Source organism: Ciconia boyciana, chromosome 2 (genome assembly GCF_034638445.1).
Source record: "Ciconia boyciana chromosome 2, ASM3463844v1, whole genome shotgun sequence".
NCBI classification, from domain to species: Eukaryota; Metazoa; Chordata; class Aves; order Ciconiiformes; family Ciconiidae; genus Ciconia; species Ciconia boyciana.
In genome coordinates, this window is record NC_132935.1 from 135,222,046 (window position 1) to 135,241,737 (window position 19,692).

A 19,692-nucleotide genomic window follows, 5' to 3' on the forward strand; every position below is an offset into this window, starting at 1 on the left:
ATATTCACCAGGATCTGAGGCAGCTTTTGAGTAATGTAAGAGTGTTCTCTGCACCCACAGCAACTACTGAAAGCTGAGTTGGGGATATCTAAATGAGCTGTATTCACTTTAAGTCACTAAAGATGTACTTCAAGGCTAGAGGAACAGCTGCAAGCACCTTAGGGGAAGCTGTGAAAGATATCTGATGTCTGTTTTCTTCATGCAGCTTAAAGTGTGTGTATTGTGCACTGGCCTTTATTGCAGGGTACTGCCTCAAAATAGTACTGTCTCAAAATACAGAGTAGCTGTATTTTTTACACTGGTTTATGCTTCTTTTTTTTTTTTCTTTTTTTTAAGCAGGCATTCTGTTATGCTTCTTCCTATTAATTACCTTCTCTAGAAATACCGTGCTGGCATCACTATTGAGACTCAACTCCCTCTGCCCTTAACAAGGAGATGTGGTTAAACGCAGACAGCATATGGGCTGCAGTTCTAGTAAGACAAAGAATTGCTAACGCTGTTCCCAAGTCAGAGCTGACCATTTCCCGAAGTGGTTAACATCTCTTTTCCCCCCCTCTGATGAGCAAGTGATGTGAGTCACACAACACAGAGCAGACACAATAACTCACAGGTCTCCACACTTACAGAAAACATATTTTTCCTTTACGATGCCACAGATCAGCTATCCTTCGTGAATTTCCCACTCATGTCAGATCATTCTCCATGATCAAGAATACAGACAACATGAAAATTCTATAAATGGATGGCATGGACATTCAATTTTGAAAAACCTGTAAACTCATTTCTGCACAGCACAGATGCAGCCTTAAACAGCAGTACATAGAGGAAGCACGGTGTGAGCAGTTGTCATCTACTTCACTCATGCCATGACAATGTCCTACAGTCAAGTATTGAAGGGCACGGAACCTGGTTAACCCATAAACCAGACACTTGAGAGTGACTATGTCTGCAAATTGAGGGTTATAAAGCAATGAGAGAGTAATAAATAATAATTACTTGCATAATTTTACTTTTATACAACAGAAATTTTCCTGTCACTTCCAGGTAGCACCTTAAGAATCTAAAAGAAAACTGAAAATATGAAGAGATTTAAAAGTGTGACCTATGAGAAAAGGTTAAAGAAATTGATTTTTACAATCTAGTAAAGAGAAGACTGGAAAGAAACACTAGCAAATGCTATCCTAGCAGAAGAACATTGAACAAGTGAGGGGGAAAATAGGATGGCAGCAGTCTCTAGTTCTCATGTCTTCAGATCAAACAGCCGTTAACTAGAATTGGTAGCAAAGGGCATTTTGGGTAGGAATTCAGAAATACTAAAATAGCTCAATGCTTTGTTTTGGCAGAAACTGCCAAAGTGTTAAACCAAAAACTTTAAACTCAAAATATCCCATGTTTAATGAAGGGAGTTTTACCAAACCATCTCAGGTCGCCTTCCTTTCTGCCAGAATTCCCAGCCAGAGGCCAGCACCTGTAGAAGACTCAACTCTGGAACAGACATTGAGGTTGACAACACCAACACCACACCTCACAGCCCCAAGAACTACAGACTATATAGACTACAGTCCTCAACAAAATTAGGCATTACCCCAGGACCCCTGACAGCTGTTCAGCTTTGTCATAACTAAGAAAATGGGAAAAAAAAAAAAAAAAAGAAAGAAAGAAAAAAAGCATTATCTAGGTATTATATGATTTCAAAATCCTCCCTCGCAGTGAGCAACAGTCCAAAATAAGATCTTTTGCGTTAATCTGTTTCAGACCACATTAAACTTTTAAAACAATTCTCAGAATTTACAAATCTTGCATATCTAAACTTCAATGTTAAACAGAAATAGATACAACTAGTAGAAACACAAATAGAAAGAATAGGAACCTTATGTTTCTAAGTATAATTACATATGGAAACAGGTCATCAAGGGGGACCATGGAATTCATTGTGTTGTTAGCTTTTAAAACAGGCATTTGTCTAGTCTTCATAGAGATATTTTAAAAAAAAAATAAATGCCATGAGGCAGGTTCAAACCATGAGTTTTGTTGGTTCAGCAGAACTTGGATCCACCCCACAACATGCACACCATTGCCTGAAGTAAAGTCTGCCCCCCACCCCCTCGTTAGATCATACCTTGAGGTCCCTTTAGACCTTCATTTGCTAAATACTACAAAGCAGTGCTTCATTTCTAGATTAAGATATTCCACACACTATAACATTTCAGACTTTGTAAGGAAGTTTTGAAATTGTCACCAGCTTCAAAATTAAGGTGCTACAAAATAGTCCTGCTTTTTGTGAGTTACCTAATCTGCAACTTACCTGTTGTAAGTGTTATAATTATCACTGCAGAGACACTTACTCTGCAGAAACACATCTGCGCTGCTAGAGACAAAATCAGGAGGCAGTGTGTGGGTGGGAAAAAATTAAAAGTTGGCAAACACACCTTTTTTAGGGTATTCAATATAATCAACATTCATGCATCTAATCTAATGCATGAGGAAACTAAAAGAAAGGTTTTATTCATGGTGTCTTATTTTACTTCCTGTATAATGTAACATTTTAGAAACAGAGCATTACAAAAAACGTAGATGTTGTAAATTCACATAGGAAAATATTGATTGTGTGACCTTTCAACAAAGCATATTTCACATACTTCTAAGTGCTTTGTGTTGCATGTATCTTAATGAATATGAAAGAATGCCTGGCGGTCAGATGCTGAAATACCACTTTAAAAGTGGTACGCTGTATGACAGATGATGTGACCTTGTTGGTCATTTCTTTCAGCTATAGAGCTGAAAAACAAAAATGTCCACTGAGCGTCCAAATTCTGCATGGACAGAACTGGGAACTGTTCACATTTGGAAAGCAGAAATGACCAGTAAAGTGATGATGTGTGAAGAAGCCCTTAGCATTTTCTCCAGCTTTACCTAGGGCTAGGTAATCCCACAGTTCTGGAGGCTGACCATGCTTCTCCTGCTCAAGGATCACTCGTAATCGTTTCTTTCAAAGGTAGTACATGAGTTAAACACTCCTTTCTCTTCCCTCTTCCTTCCTCACCTTGCCAATACCATTGATTGTGTGGCTATGTAGTAAACCACACTGAGGAACCAATCCAGGCTAAAAACAACCCTTTTTTTTTTTCTTGGGAACAGCTGAGCCTGGATCAGTTCCCAAATTTGTTTCATCCTGTGGCCACACAAATAAATATACCTGGCATGACTGAGCAGTCAATGAGAAAAGTGAGAAAAGTGAGAAAAGTGAGTCACTAGAGCTGCTTATTCTGGCACTGCCATTGAAAAAGTCATTTCTCAAAATGTAACCTCCCCTTGATGGCTTGTTGAATCATGCAGGTCCCCGGCTCAGTCTCCTGCCTGCTCTCCCACACCAGAGGTGACTGTCCTGTCTTCTCCCCCCACTAAGACAGACACACAGCAATGAGTCTTGACATCGAATAATTTATTAAGTTATTGAAGTGAAATAGCTATCTGATGAGTAAAATCACTCAGGAGCTGAAGTGAGTTTGCAGCGATGCAGGGAACAACGAGCATCTTCCGCACTACTTGTGTTTTCAGATATAAAGAATCCTGCTAATAATGACATCGGAAAAGGATTTTTTTGTTGTTTATCCGGATACCGCAAAAGCGATTCTCTAAATCGAAATGTGAGAATTGACAGAGACAGAAATTAGAAAAGCAACTGACCTGCCAAATAGAATACAGCATTGAAGCACCCAGAGAGACCAGACTTGACTTTATAGTCTCCGAGATATATTAATTAGGTCTTTTTAAAAAATCAACATCCCAAACTCCCACCCAAACAACATGGTAGACAGTACATTGAAGCAAACAATGTTTGTAGAAGACCAAACAGATTATTGGGTATGCCAAGACTAAGAATGAAATTCAGATGCTGGTGGGGAGGGGGAGAAGGAAAAAAAGAAAAAGAAAAAAAAAAAAAAAGGAACATCAAGAGTAGATGCGCTTACCCAGGATTGGTCCCACCCACCAAGGCATTAGGATTTCTCATAGTCGGCACAGTCCAAGGAATACTCTGTGTATGTGACAGTCCAGCTGCACAGGTAGGAAGCTCAAAGATGGCAGTGAGCCCTCCCCCCCAAAAATATAAAAGTCTAGGCCCTGGGCCCTGTGGAACGGGAGCACAAGATGACACATGGCAACTGCTGAAATTAGATGGGGCACTGACACTTCTTTAGTTGAGTGCTTCAGATCCTGACTCAATTTGAGATTACACAGTATTTTTATTCCCAGAGCCAATTCGTATACTTAGGAAAGGCTTTACAGGTTACGCTTAAGAGTTTGCATCAAGTGAAGCCAAGCTTTTCTAAGGCAATGCAGGATGCTCCCATTGCCTAAGCTTCCAGCAAGCACAATGACTTTAGGATCACAGGCAGTAAAGCAGTAAGAAGCAGAGTTGGTTAAGTATTTCCTGGGAGACTGGAATCCAAACTTCTACATTTGGAGGCTTTCCAAACTCACTTAGAGTGAAGGCAGACTTCTATTCAGTAAAAACACGTGAATATTTTGTCATAAATTTAGTGACAATCAAAGCAACTTCTAGGTGGCTGTTGGGATTTATAGCTTGTAAAGATAAGGCACGTGAGGAATTAGCCCCCCCATCATTATCCGGCATATTCCAATGGTTAATTACCAACACTGTTGAAAAAAAGAGCCCCATTTCTAATCTGAATTGGTCTAGCTTCAGCTTCCAGCCACAAGATATCATTAAATCTTCCTGTTAGGAGTAAGCATCTTATGTACCAGAAATCTTTTGCACATTGGCACTCATATATATAAAAAGAATCATCAATCACATTGTCTCTTAACCTTCAGCAAAAGAAAACAGACTGAATGACTGAATTTCTGAAGCTTCTTTCAATAAAGTATATTTTCCAGACCTTGTATTATTTCTGTAAACTCTTCTTCAAAGCCCTTTCTGAAGTGTTGCTATCAGAATTAGAACCAGTACTCCAAGAACAGTTTTGTTCACTTAGTCTAAATGGAGACCAAAGGAAAAGTTTTGCTTGACCCTAACCATGTCTCTTTTTTGTGCTGGAAAGGAAACTAAGACATATTCATTCCCGACTAATCCAAAGCTCCTCTCTACTCCATCCTCAACACTGGATCTGGCCACCAAAGCAGAAGCATTACTTACTCTCAGCATTCAGCTCCCATGTCATAACAAAGCCCATGTGCTTTATTAGCTACCACAGGGCACTAGCTGCCCTTTTTGTGATTCAGGGTGTTTATCGTGACTTACAAGTCATAATCAAGCATTCCTGTGTACAGATAGACAGTGAAAAACTGACAGTGGAGAGCTATCAAGAGAGGACTATCAAGTCAGGGCCCTAGAGCACACGACCTGCAAGGAGAAGCTGAGGAAGCAGAGCTTGTTTATTTAGTTCAGTAAGCAGAGGACTAAGGCGGCGGTTCAAGACCAGCCTGCAACTACTTGGAGGGGAGTTAGAAACATCATGCAGGCATGTTTTTCTCAACAGATGGCAGCGAAAGGCTCAACGGCCACAAATTCTAACTTGGAGGCTCAGGCTTCTCACCAGGAAGACAGCACGGTACTTGAGCAAGATGCCCAGGGAAGCTCTGCAAATCTCCAGCCCTCGAGGGTTTCAAGACTCATCTGGAGAACACCATGCTTAACCTGATCTGGTGTTGGCAATAGCCCTACGGGACCTCTAGAGGTCTCTTCTAATCAATATTCTATGATTCTTCTCAAGTGCTACATTCTTTGTTACTTTTATTTGATTCAAATGCATAATTTTCAAAAGAATTGACTTTATCAAGTGGGATTATATAACCTTATATAACCACATTTATTCCAGTATAACTGATCCTAGCTTTACCAGAATTAATGTTTCTTTTCCTCTAGATAACTGATAAAAATACTGAGTAATGTTAAACTAATAATAAATTCCTACAGATATCTACTTGGAAAACCTTCAGGGGATACAATTTTCCCTATGTACAATGCTTTCTGAAACCTGTTAGCCAGTTTTTATTTCACTCAAGGCCGTAATGATTTTGGATAGTGTTATTTTTAACAGATTGTCACATACCACAGAAGTCTAATTATATTCCTCAACAATTATCTTTATCAAGCAAGCCTTCTATCATCAAAAACATTTGTCTGAAAATGTCTTTCTTAGAACCGTGTTAGCTGACATGAGTTATAACACCGTATTTTCACTCTATAGAGAATGCAATCTTCTGATTTGCCTTTCCTAAGGTCACACAAAATATAAACATATATATTTACCTATTTAAAGTATATGTATACCTACTTAAAACATAAAATACGGCATTAGCTTTATTTTATAGCATTCTGAAATCTGGTTTAGAACATTTAAAAATCTGTTTAGCCAGTATTAATATTCTTGTATGCAAGTTATCCATGTCCATATGTTTAGCATTACACCTGATGTTTAATATTTAATAAGGTGTTAATAAACACCTGCTTTTTAATATTTGAGTGTTGGTGAAGTACAACTTTTTTTTTTTGTTGCTCTGAGATGCAAAACCAAAAACCTGACTTCCCCAACAGCTAACAGAGAACCATTTATTGCCCCTTCCACACTGTTCACACCTTTATGCACGCTAAACACCACCACAGGCCAGTGCCATTGAAAAAGATACAATGGGAATAAATTATATTTCATTGAGGATCATTCTTTCAATCCGGAATTGTCTTTTTGTACCATTTGTCTCGTACCCATGCAGAATCAGATGCTTACCCAGAACCAGTTATATCCTGATACCTAGCAAAATTCAGCACAGTTTCAGTTTACATATACTGAAAACACAGCCTTTGGCAAGCAGCAAAAATAAGGTATGGAAAATGGTTTACAGAATACTTCTGCATCAAAAGCCCAGATCTCTCATAACAAGAGAGCTGTTCAGAGTTTTGTTCTGTGAGTAAACTCAATTTTTTCAGGATATACCAAAGCTGGGGAGCCAAAAGCCATTTAAGTAATTTATTCAATTTATATCGCCACATTGACTTATATTAAATTTAGCTGGGTTTCTTCACTAGACTCCAGTGAAAGTGTAGCTGTGCCATCTTGGTTCAATGAACTAATCAGAGTAAAAATTCTGATAACTCTGAAAGGACAGTGAAATACTGTGTTTTGTCAATGGACAATAAATTTGATTGCTATTTCTAGAGGTGTGTGTTTTAAGTGTCTAAGTGAACACTGACAATAAATTATATACTTAAAATGAGAAAAAGTTTGCACCTCTAATTAAAAAAAAGCCATTCTGAAGAATCTTTACAAGCTTTATAAACCATATCGAAATAAAAAAACCTTTCAAGATTTTTTCCCAGAGAGCTAATTTAGCTGTTAAAGCACTACTGCTCAAAAAGTAAGACCTCTGCTTTGGCTACTCAGCCCACCAAAACAGTTATTTTGAAAGACAAATTCCCAGACAAAAACATTTGGTGGCCAATATTAACAAGTGATTCCTGAAAGGAAAAAGCAATATAATTGTAATTTTCAAGCACAGTGTTTCAAGAGATAGGAATTTTTTATGTATGCATAGGTTAAAGTTTGTATGCATATATCGTGTTAAAGCACCAAAAACTTATATCAAAAAACACTCTCCAGACTTGATTTCTTCAGTTAACCTGAATCCGCAGAAAGTAGTAACTAATCCCACAACACACTAGCTAGGTGACTTGTGCTGTCATTATTTATTTACTTAAAACCTGAAGAGTTAGCACACCAAATGATAGACTTCCATGAACATGGAAAAGTGTAAATGCACAAATGAGAGCATGACCATGACACTTTAATGCTTTGATTATCAATTTTAATGGTAAATGGTATAAATTACTTCTAAGAGGAAAAAAAAAAACATAGAAAGTAGTTCAATGTATTTACAAACTTTAATTACTAGCAAGTGAACAAGATGATGCTTTCTTATCTAATGCATGCACAGAGCATTTTATTCATTATTTGGTTGTCTTGTATATTAAATCCCCAGTGGCAGAACACATATTGGATCCAAATTTTTCATTCATGCTCGTGAATTCTAGGCATTTCTAAAAACACCTAGATAAGGACGTCAGGCTTAAACTATTATGAAAAAATACAGAGAGACAGAAAGAGAGCATATAAACAGCAACTTCTTTTACATTTCATAAGGGCAAAACTAAGATTTATATCAGACTGAGGCTATTTTGGACTTCTGTAAGGAGACTCAAGAGGTCAAAATCTGAGATGCACATTTGAGTCATGCTTTGCATTGAAAGTTAAAGCAGGGGGTGTAGTGGGGGAAGAATCCTTCTTTTACACATTTCATTAAGGCTGAGCTTATAGATTTTATTTTTTCCTTTTTGATATCTTAAAGAGCTGCAGTACTCTGTTGCACATAGATATAGATAACATATCTATCAATAGATAATGTATGTATTAATCCTGAAAGTTATTGGGCCATATTCAGTGAATTCACCAAACATATATCTAATCCAGCCCTTCTGTAAGTGATTTTTTTTTTAATCAAAGGAAAAGTCATCACAAGGAACAAATGCATTTGATTCCTTCAGTCTACAGTCAGAGGTTCAAAAAACATCCATGCACTCAGCTTCAATGGAACTTAAACACCTGCCGAAACACATCTATTGCTGCATGAAGAAAAGGTTTTAGCCTTCTGGTGTTTCATTTACTACTTTGTTTTGGACTGACAAAATATATTTTAGAGTAACTACATACATGATCATTCATCAAAATATTCATCTGTTCACAGCATCTACTGCTGGTGCAGAGATGGTTACTGGACTGCAACATAACATTTCACTGCATTTTAATTTTAAAACAGTAGTGGAAATACCATTTTGGAGCATTTTCTATACTTAGTCTTTACTAATATGAGGAAAATGATTTATGAAAAAGCAGAGCAAAGCAGAACAAGAAAACAGGGGGAGTCAGCTTTGCAGAAAGGAAGAACAAGCTATTCCTCAAGAGGAACAAACAAACGCCTATTAAAGAAATTCAGAATCAAGATGACAGAAAAGTGATCCAAAAGTAGAAGCCGGCAGAATTCAGCACACGGCTCCTCTCTCTTCCCACTCAGTTTATTAAGAAAAGAAAAATCACTTTCCGACTGACTACAGCAACAGGCAGCTCTTACAAGATACTTAAGACCTAGAAAAATAAGCAGTGTTTTTGAAGAGCAGAAAGAACTTTGAACAGGGATTTCCAAAATATTATATATCAGACCAGGATTTTAGTTCAGTACTTACAGGTATATGAAAGAGCTGATTTCACCTAGGTGCAAGTAAGTAAACTGTACACATTTTGAACTTGTTCTCAGCAGCAGGCACACATTGTTATCCTTTTGAAAACCAGCATGTCCCCCAGGACGCTGAAAACCTCTTTCACTCTAATCAATGACCAGCTTTCCACAGCAGCATTTTGCCTGTTTGCAACAGTAAAAGGAAGAAACTGGATAAACTGGATATGTGTTTTAACACTGGGGGACTGTGATACTAAACAATGCCCATTTAACAATAGTTTGTAGCATCTAGAAACTGGCTGGACAGTTTAGAGTTCCAGGTATCTTCCTTCTTCATCATCTATTAGTATCATCTATTAATATTACTTGCCCTTCTTCCCTAACAGAAATGATTCTACCCCAGGTGATTCCATGAACAACTTCAGGGGTTTGGGGGTTTTGTTTAGTTTTTTTAATAGAATATACTTAATTTAACTATTCCGATGGTACTTCTAATTTCAAGGTGAAAAGCAAAGCACAAAATCTGAAAGATCTGGGTGACAGGAGAGGGAAAGGGGAGAAGAGATGAGATCTCTCTGGACTTACTCCCCTTCTCCGGGTACAAAATTAAAACCTAGGGTCATTACGCCTCCATGATCTTCATCTTTACAGAAGTATTTATAGTCCACCCTTCCCCATAGGTGCTGTTTTTCTTTGAAGAAGTCTGGGTAAGAAATACTGTATTAAATCAACACATGCTTTAAATGAAATGATCTGAAATGAAATGACTGTTCAGAAGAGTAACAGCCTTTGCAAGGGTTGGAATCCTTGGAAACTGAGCTGGTAGGCACACAACAGACACAATCCCCAACCACACCACCATGTTAACATAAGATATATTTCAAAGTATTAGACAGTTAGAGCCAGATAACTCCAAAATATATCTGTGAGTATTAATTCACCACTGGGTATTATTTAGTATGGGGAAAAAAAAAAAGTCTGTCTCAAAACAATAGGTTAACTATTCCCTATAAGAGCAAATAAATATTTTCGTTTTCTGTTCAATGCTTTTTATGCACACAGATCAGTTCAGAACATGCAATGGCAACAGGATGTAAACATTTCCTTAATGATCTTACAATTTGTAACAAGCAAATCAAACAACCAAACATCAGCACCTTCCCCTGTTGGGATTCAGCACTTACTTTATAGCTCTACAGATTAGCCAGAGCCTGCTCCCTTGGGGTTCAAAGAGTTGAGATCAATTTAATAGGTTACAGCGTTGTTGCAAGTAGATGTTGCTACACTGGAGACCTGTTCATTGCATCATACAACGTAAGGAAATACTTCTGTGCATGGGTGCTGCAAACAAATCCCATCCAAAGAGGTTCCTCAGATAATATTTTAATAAACATGCATAATTCTTGCTTGTTCCACACTGGGTCTTTCAGTGGACTTTCTGACAATTCAAGTATGAAGCGAAAGCAATTCTAAAGAAATAAGTATTTCCTCCACTTAGCATATCACACTGTGAAAATATAGAGAAATTTAGCATAGCACACAATACTTGAAGCTTTCTACAGCATTTCAGAATTTTTTCATTGACAGAACAAGCCTTCCATGAAGTGGGATGGCCTATACCATTCATGTACAGAGTAGCACTGCTTTACCAGTTTGCCTCTTGCTTTTTTCCTTCTTTTTTTTTTTTTTTAAAGTATACTTATCTTCTGTGTAAACAGCACGTATGAATGTATATACACAAGCTATATATATGTGGGCTAGATAACTTGTAAAATGAAAAAATACAACTACCATTCTGTTGTAACCTACAACCGTGACCTAAAATATTGATATTTACAATATATTATGGAAATTATGAATTATAATTTGGAAATTATGGAAATTATGGAAAATATGGAAATTATAATTTGGAAAATATGGAAATTATGGAAATCTCCAGCAGGCTTTTGCCATTTAAACTATGTGCCATAAACGCAAGAACTGCCTTAGACAGGCTAACCATCACAGGAACAAGCTGCTCATGTCAGTGCCAATCCAATTAATTTTTCTTTTGGAATACTAGAGATACTTCCTCAACTATTGCAGTGTCTTACAAGTGAAACAGGTACATCTTAGTATGTATTTCTAACCTCAAGTTAGAAGCTGGATGGAACTGCCCTTCTATCTCTTCATCTCATAAAGGTCACCTTCACAAAAACAAACTCCAGGAGAAAGGAAAAGAAGCAATAAAAATTGCAAGGGGACAAAGGCATATTGGCCACATATGAATAAATATGCATGTTAGAAAAGGACTGGGAAGGGGGAACTCAGTTACTACGGATGCAATAAGAAAATTCAGCAATTTTTATCTTCTAAAAAATTCTAATAATCAAGTGCTAACTGCTCACAGAAATGGGAGGCCTTTCCTACCACTCTGTTCCCTACCAGTCTATTACAGTGACTGTACTGAAAGCAGAAACTTGAGTGACTGCCAAAAGGTGACAGAACAGTACACAAAACACATCTCAGACTCCCTCAATCCGGGGACAGAAGAGATGCCACAAGGAGACACTCATCCTCCTTTAGACCACAGCATGTACTTCAAGCAGGATGCCAGACTGAAGTCCAAATAAATCCTGCCTCATTTCCCTTTCACTGAGGGAAAGAAAAATGAGGATCCCATGGATGATGTTGCCCTTGAATACTGCAACTCTGCACGTGCCACAGAGGTGTTTTGACATGGTTGGTGAAGCAGCTTGGAGTTTTAACAGGCAAACTCTAATAAGTAAGAGTATTGGAAAATTTACTTTGTTTCTGAGAGAGCCAATTTCCTTTTTGGCTATTTCTGCAGACTATATCTAATGCAAGATAAGCATTAGAAAGATACCCCATCAACTGGAGTATCTTGGAATTAGAACTGCATGTTTAGCAAAGTGCAAGGTTATTTCATACTTGTCACCACTGGGATACAGATAAAACAAAGACATGCCTTTCTGCTGAATGTCCCGTCATACTTCGTATGGATAGTTCACTGCATGTGCTAAATTGCACTGTAAGAAAAAGAGGCCAGCTATGCTTAACTCCATTTAATGTAAAAGAAGTTATTGCCAGTTTTCAACACTACAATCAACAATTCTCCAAAAATCCTCACTGAATTACACTTCTATGAGATAGGGCATCTAGCAGATAAATACAGCTCACTAACCATTACAGTGTTTTCCCTGATGCTTTTATAGGCTGTTTGCACAAAACCAAAGCAGTCATAAAATAAGCCACCTGTAAAGGGTTATTTTACCAACAGTACTAGAAATAGATACTTCAAGTGTGGGTGAACAAAGTGCGAACCATATGGGACACTGCACAGATTTGAATTGGGGACTCTCACTCCTCAAAAGAACTGAAGTCAAGGCATATTCCATATGCAGCATTCTGTTTCTTTGAAAGTTTGAACACAGGGAACAGCTACTAATAGTTTACTTTCTATCAGATGAACCTGCAGTAACTCATTTTGCAGGTATCAGATAAAGCAAGTTCAGAGACCATTGTTAATTACACATCCTTAATGGAGGAAGCTCTACAGAGAATGCCCAATGTGGGCAAATATGACTTTAGAGCTAAAAAGAAAAATAACAAAATACTATTTGCACTTTCTTTAAACAAGGCAATTGTGCAAAGGCAGATAATACTTTAATGACTAAATACAAATATTAAGAATTAAAATGTTTTAAGATGCCTATTCATGTCCAATCATGATTATTCAGTTTCTTAATAAAATCTACAAAAATGTTTTAAAAGCACTGTAGGATTATACCGGCTTTATAATTCACCTGAGGTAAGGTATCCCCCAAAATAGCCTTTTTTGCCCATATAGCCTTTATCCTGTTTTATAAGACAGTCATATCTTATGAAGTGCAGCTGGCATACCAGTCACTTGCCAAATCCATTGCATCAACACAAAGGTTTCTGTACATCCTAATAGAGGACGGTGTTCTGCAGGAGTGAGGTATAAAAATAAATAAACAAACTGACCTGGTGTTGTGGAACTCATTGCTCTTGATGGAATGGTAATTTGCTGACAGTGTAAAGCCAAACTGTGGAAGAAGTTGTTCAGATTTTGAGGTTCTTCTGGAAGTGGGGAGAATCTAAGTAAAATAAAGAAAAAACACCTTTGACCTATACATTAACAACATACTATTTTTTAAGAGATGGTAGTTATGTCAGCCACACTTAAACAGAAGAACATTTGAAATCTTTCTCAAACTAAAGGTTCTTTCTTTCAGTACATTTTTGCTGTCAATTCAAGGGCTGATGACCACTGAAAACAAGACTAAAGCTAGAAATCCTCAAGCTTCAGGGCAGTCCAGACTCAGAGACAAATTTGCATTACAGCCCATCTATAGTCACATAACAATATTGGAAAGTAAAGGATTAACTGGTCCTTTCTCCTTCCACTAAGATCAGGGAATTACATGAACTAGAGTTTGAAAGACTTGAGGAAGAAATAGCTGGATTATATCCCTATGGCTAAGCAGTGGCCAATTCATAGTTTTACTCTTATGGCAGACATTTGCAGTCAGCATTGAAACATGAACACGCAGAAACAGATCTGCATTCAAAAGCCTTTCTGGAATATCTACTACTTCCTTAATCTCCAACTTTTATGTAATTCAGAATAGAACTTGTTGAAATAATTAGCATAGTTGAATGGATCTCCCACTACTAGCTAATGACATCTCTGACACCACCAAGATAGTTGCAAATAGCATAGGCTGCTTGAGAGCAGGGCAAGGAAGGTTCTGCAATTTGGCTGAATCCTTCCACAGTCTTGTGGCATTCTCAGTTCAATGCAGAAGCAGAGGTAAAAGCATTCCTCTAATATTCCCATCTGCCGAAAGTTTAAAGCTGCAGAGAAGAGGCTTTCAGGGAACTAAAATATCTTTTCATTCAAGCATGATATAAACAGCATAATGGGAGAGAGGAGAAGGTTGTAGTGCATTACAACGACTATGACTATCTTATTCAGCCACTGCTCCTGAAGCATCTAAGTAGTCAAAGATATTCTTAGTGCTGAATATTTTAGCAGCTTTTGTCACTTTTTTTAAACCACCAACTGCACATTTAGTTTCAAGCTGAGCTCAGCCAAATTTCAGATAGTAAATTACATTTTAACCAAGTATAATCATTTAAGTTTAGCATCATTATCATTCAAGAAAGGGAAATCACACATTTAGATAAGTAACTTCTGCTTTTATGCCCACTAAAGTAGCTTGCTCAAACAGGCATGGTATTTGGACACATCCAATACTCCAGCAGACAGCATCTGTAAAACCAAAATTCATGATGCTTCATGAAAATCCTAATTACTTTCCCTTGCTTACCTCATGCATCAAATTTCATCAAATATCAGATGGAACTGCTATTAAACTGAACAGCCTCTACTGTTAATCCAACCCCAAACCTCTATTTGGGCACATCTTTACCTTGATTGAGGCAGGTGAGTTACTTCCCCATATAGCTCCAAGATTCATCAATGTAAGTACAACAAATGCGCAATTCAGGCTAGCCAAGTTCTAAGATTATTATTTAATTTCAGAGAGCTCATTATTATCTTAACAGCTACACAGATAATGAAAAACATTTTCCAGTGAATCCAACATCATTCATTCAGTATCCAGCCTCAGCTGTGACTATGTGGTATCTCATAAAGTAAAGTAATGGATATTAATGCTTAACTATGGACTTTACTAGAGTGAATTTTCAGTAGAGATTTAAACTAAACATAATAGAAAAGTCTGGACATTAGGATTTGACAATATTCTAAGGAAAACACTTTTATAATCACCATAAGTAAAACTACCATTTTGTCTAATTTCACTTCACATAGACCCTCCCATCTAAGTGGATATTTGAAGCTAGTATGACCAGAGAACATGCAGTCAGTTCAGACTGCACGCTCAAATGGCTAAGCTTTCACCTCACATAAAATATTTCCACTTTTTTCCCCCAATAAAAATAATTGCAAGTAATTTGAGATAGTTGTCTGAGATAGCGAGAGATCAGTAGATACGCCTGGCATGCTCCTGTCAGTGCAAATACTGACATTCCATACTCGGTCAATACAACGGTCCCACCCATCCTGAACCACTGGGTTATGGATACCAGCTTTGCTGAAACTCTCTAGAAAGAAGCTGCTTCATAGCTCTTCCATGCTTTTCTGGAGCAAGGAACATTTACCCTTGGAGGAGAATCAAGTTAGGGAAGACTTAAACAAGCTAGACATACATAAGCCCATGTGACCTGATGGGATGGATGCTCCCATGAGTGCTGAAGGAGCTGGCCAATATCACTGCAAGGCCACTCTCAGATTACCTTTGAAAAGTCATGACCATCAAGGGAGGTTCACAAAGACCGTAAGAAAGCAAACGTTACTCCTGTCTTCAGGAAGGACAAGAAGGAGAATACAGAACTACAGGCCAGTCAGCCTCACCTCAATTTCTAGGAAGGCGATGGAGCAAATAATCCTGGAAACATCTTCCAAATATGCAAAGGGCAGAAAGGTGATGGGAAATAGTCAGCATATATTTATGAAGGAGAATCATGCTTGGCCAACCTGGTAGCCTTCTACAATGAAGTGACTAGCAACACAGATGAGGGGAGAGCAGTGAATGTTCTTTATCTTGACTTTAGCAAGGCTTTCAGCACTGTCTCCCATAACATCCTCACAGACATATTGTGAAATACAGATAGACAAGTAGACAGCGGGGTGGCTGAAAACTAGCTGAGCTGCCAGGCTCAAAGGGTTGTGATCTGCAGCCCAAAGTCCAGCTGGAGGCCAGTCACTTTAATGGAGCACCCAGGGGTCAATACTGGTGCCAGCACTGCTTTTCATTACAGACCTAGCTGATGGTACAGAGCATACCCTCAGCAATTCTACAGATGATTCAAAATTGGGAGGAGTGGTTGACAGAGCAGATGGTTGTGCTGCCGTTCAGACAGACTTCAATGGGCTAGAGAAAATGGGTTTACTGAATGTAAGTGGCAAGGTTGGGGAGGGGTGGAGGGGCTGCCCAGGTGGACTCTGTGGGAGAAGGTAAGGGGTTGCCATGGGCCAGTCACAGCTGGTCCAGCTGGCCCTGCAACAGCCCCACCACAGGCCAAAGGTTAGCCCATCACCAAAGTTTGTGGAGCCTCTGTGAAAACACACTTCAGGGCAGAAAACACCAGACAGAGAGAGAAGGGGGGAAAGAAAAGTGAGAAACAGAAAGAAAACCAAGAAAAAAAGGTGCTCCAAAATGTGCACAAACAGAAATACGGGAAATTCCATTTAAACATTAGAAGGCACTTTTTCACTGTTAGTGAGGCCAAACACCTCAGGAACAGGCTGCCCATCAAGTCCGTTGAGTCTCCATCCTTTGAGACTGTACACCGTCTTGGGGAACCTGCTGCAGTTGACCCAGCCCTGAGGAGGGGGTGGACTAGGTATCTCCAGAAGTCCCTTCCAACATCAGCTACTCTGTGATTCCATGATGTGGAAGTTAAGGATTTTTCCCTTTCAAGATCACCATAGACAGCATCAGCACTGAATATTCATTGCTGTTAAACCTACTGAGAATAACTTCCATATAAGAAAGCATTCTGCTGGGATCCCCATAAAAAGATTTCTGTTAAGGAATTTTGTGAATTCAACTGCACTGGTAGTCTTATATTTTATGAAGTGGTGGTTGGCATCCTGCCTGATACTCTATTTCCATATAGTTGTTGTAAATGCAAAGCTTTCAGTAGCTGAATGTTGTTGTTCAGGTTCAGTTTTAACAACTCGTTGCAAATATGAATCAAGGCTCATATTGTCAAAGCTCACATTTAGAACCATGAAAAATTCCACATTGTCATATACAGAGTTACATCCACAACACAGACACTCTCATTCAAATAGACTTCTACTGATAAGCTGACATGCTTAATTTCTTTCCCTTTTACTGAAGGAATGTCATAGTGCAAATTAGACAGTATGAACCGCAGTGCCACATATTTTTTACGTTAGCGCTGAACCAAAAGAAAAAAGCATAGTGCTGGCCACAATACATTATAATTTTATGCAGGATACTATCGTCCTTGGGAGATGCATTTATACTCCACCTCCACGCACAAAAACCAGCACACAGCTCCTGACTGGTCAAATCTTGAAGATTCGGAAGTACAGCAAGTGGTTCCGGGACTCAGTATAGACTATCTGCATTTCCTAAGCCAATCCACTTTAACTGGATGATAACTCGTTAACCAAGTCATCAACTTGGCATATTAGGCTATAGCACAATATACAGCAAATTAGCATCTACCTTCAGATATATCACTGGCGGTGATGCTGCTCATCAGTGACTCGCATTTGCTCACCCAGGAACAATGAACCTGCTCCTTTTTCTTCAAAGGGAATTCAGTAGTTCATGGGCTCCAAGGATTGATGCAGCTGTGAAACTGCTACAGAAGAACAGCACAAGATGGAATGTAGGTCTTCATGCCCAGTGGCCACCATAAAGCTTATGTTTCTCATGACTATAAATAGGTACAACATTTTCAATTGAAAGTAAGCATTTCAAGTTAATACCATTCCTTTAAACTGTCATCTCTCACTGTGCTGTCCCAAGACTACATTCACTGACTACCTTTTTTCTATCTTGTGCCTATACTTCAAAATTATTTTGGGAATTGGGTTTCTGAAATAGGATGCAGTGAATACAAATTAACAGAATTCAGATGAAACAGATATTTCTACTTCTGTTTCCCCCTTCTCCAAGATGAATTTTTCATGAGCACTTTTGAAATGAATCCTTAAACACAGGTTTTTCAAAACTACATCCTGTAGGTATCTTCCAGATCTTTCTCTTCCAGAAGGACTTTTTACCCAACTCCAAAATATCTCTATTTGTAAAGGGGTTTAGAAAATCATTACACAGAGATTTCGTGGATAAAAATATAGAATGCTACACTTCATTAAATTCTGAATGTGACAGGTTGGCACCCCTAATAACACATCTAGTTGATTCGCTGCTGGATATATTACTTTAAAATAGCTTTCAGTTACTTATTGACAAAATTGTTGTCTTGTACTTGAGATCAAAATCCTGTAGGCCATTCACCTCAAGTGTCACAAGAAAGGAACAGTAATCCCTTCTCCTCACAACAGCTTGTGTGTTAAAAAACTAAGCATCGAAAACAGGTGTCAGAATTAGTACAAATTCCGTTGTCCAACAAGCAGTTTAGTAAAAAGCACAATTAAAACAAATCTGAAAGGTTAAAAGAATAAAAAATAAACAAATAAACCCAACAACAACAGTTTTTCTCTACAGGGCATGAAAAACTTGATGGTTAATAAAAAACTTCTTCCAAATCACTGGTATTTTACACAAAAATCTTGAGTAAGTATTCATACTGTATATAATGAAAATCAGAGGGGTGGAAAAAAAAAGAGATCAAGCAGAAGATCTTTTAAAAAAGCATGGCAATATAAAGACTGGAAGACAAATTACAGTGAACTTTTACTAAAATGAATTTCACCCACATAAGCCAGATCCAGAGTGCCAAATCCAACCCTTCTAACCTTATATGAACCTTCAAAATTTGATTAGGAAGTAAGCTGGCATATGGAAAAGGGAAAAAACAAGATCACGTGTTAAGAAATGTTGGTGTGAATTCTAAACATGGAGGACTTAAAGGAATCAGCTCAAAGAGCAAATGGCTATATACTCTTTTATTGCATTTCTATTATATTTGGCTTACAAACATAAAATAAGGTAGACTAAAACCGGGACATTATGCAGAATAACACTATTAGCCAGTGATTTTTATATACAAGTACACTGCACATTTACTAGCTGCATTATCAAAGTCTAGTTCAAGAGATATTGGGGTATATAACTGCTTTCAGTGAGAATGTCAGGGTTCCACAGAAGAGCAATGCCTTCAGTATCCAGAGCTCAGTGCAGGATTAAATATTTTTACAATAAGGTGTTGAGGTACCTTATTCTTAATTAGGTAGCTACTTAACAACTTTTTGAAGTCTGTAACAATTTTGCAGTCCATATCCTTGCAGGTTTGGTACTAAAGAACTACTCTAGCAGCAAGTTATGGACTATCATGCTCTTTGCACTTCCCCACCAAAGTCATTTTTGACATACAATGCCTAACAGAAAAGTATGTCTTAGAGAGTCTGTAAGGAATCCTCAGCTATACTACTAACATATAGCTAGTTTTAAATCACAAACGTTGAAGTATACGGGGTTGCAGGAGACGCACAATGTTGTGCAGAAAGGCGATTAGTTAATATAGTCCCTTCATTTCTCACCAGGAACACACTGGCTGGATCGTGCTGTGTCTCAGTATCAGCTGCGTAACTGCAAAGCCACCAACCCCTTTCCCTACCCATTTGAACTGGGCTGCCTTTGCTAGATGCAGAAATTAAAAAGTCAA

General features: G+C 38.1%; 1 protein-coding gene across 5 annotated transcripts in view; it reads right to left on the reverse strand.

Annotated features, from left to right (window-relative positions):
• Positions 1-19,692, reverse strand: part of HDAC9 (histone deacetylase 9) — a 489,748-nt gene that overhangs the window by 435,170 nt on the left and 34,886 nt on the right. For 4 of the 5 annotated variants that reach the window (XM_072854174.1, XM_072854175.1, XM_072854177.1 and 1 more), the window contains exon 2: positions 13,258-13,370. In XM_072854174.1, the coding sequence (XP_072710275.1) occupies positions 13,258-13,276 (19 nt within the window). In that variant the 5' untranslated portion in view covers positions 13,277-13,370. Of the gene's footprint in view, positions 1-13,257; positions 13,371-17,564; positions 17,704-19,692 lie in introns of all 5 variants that reach the window. The other variant, XM_072854173.1, reaches the window with a different exon arrangement.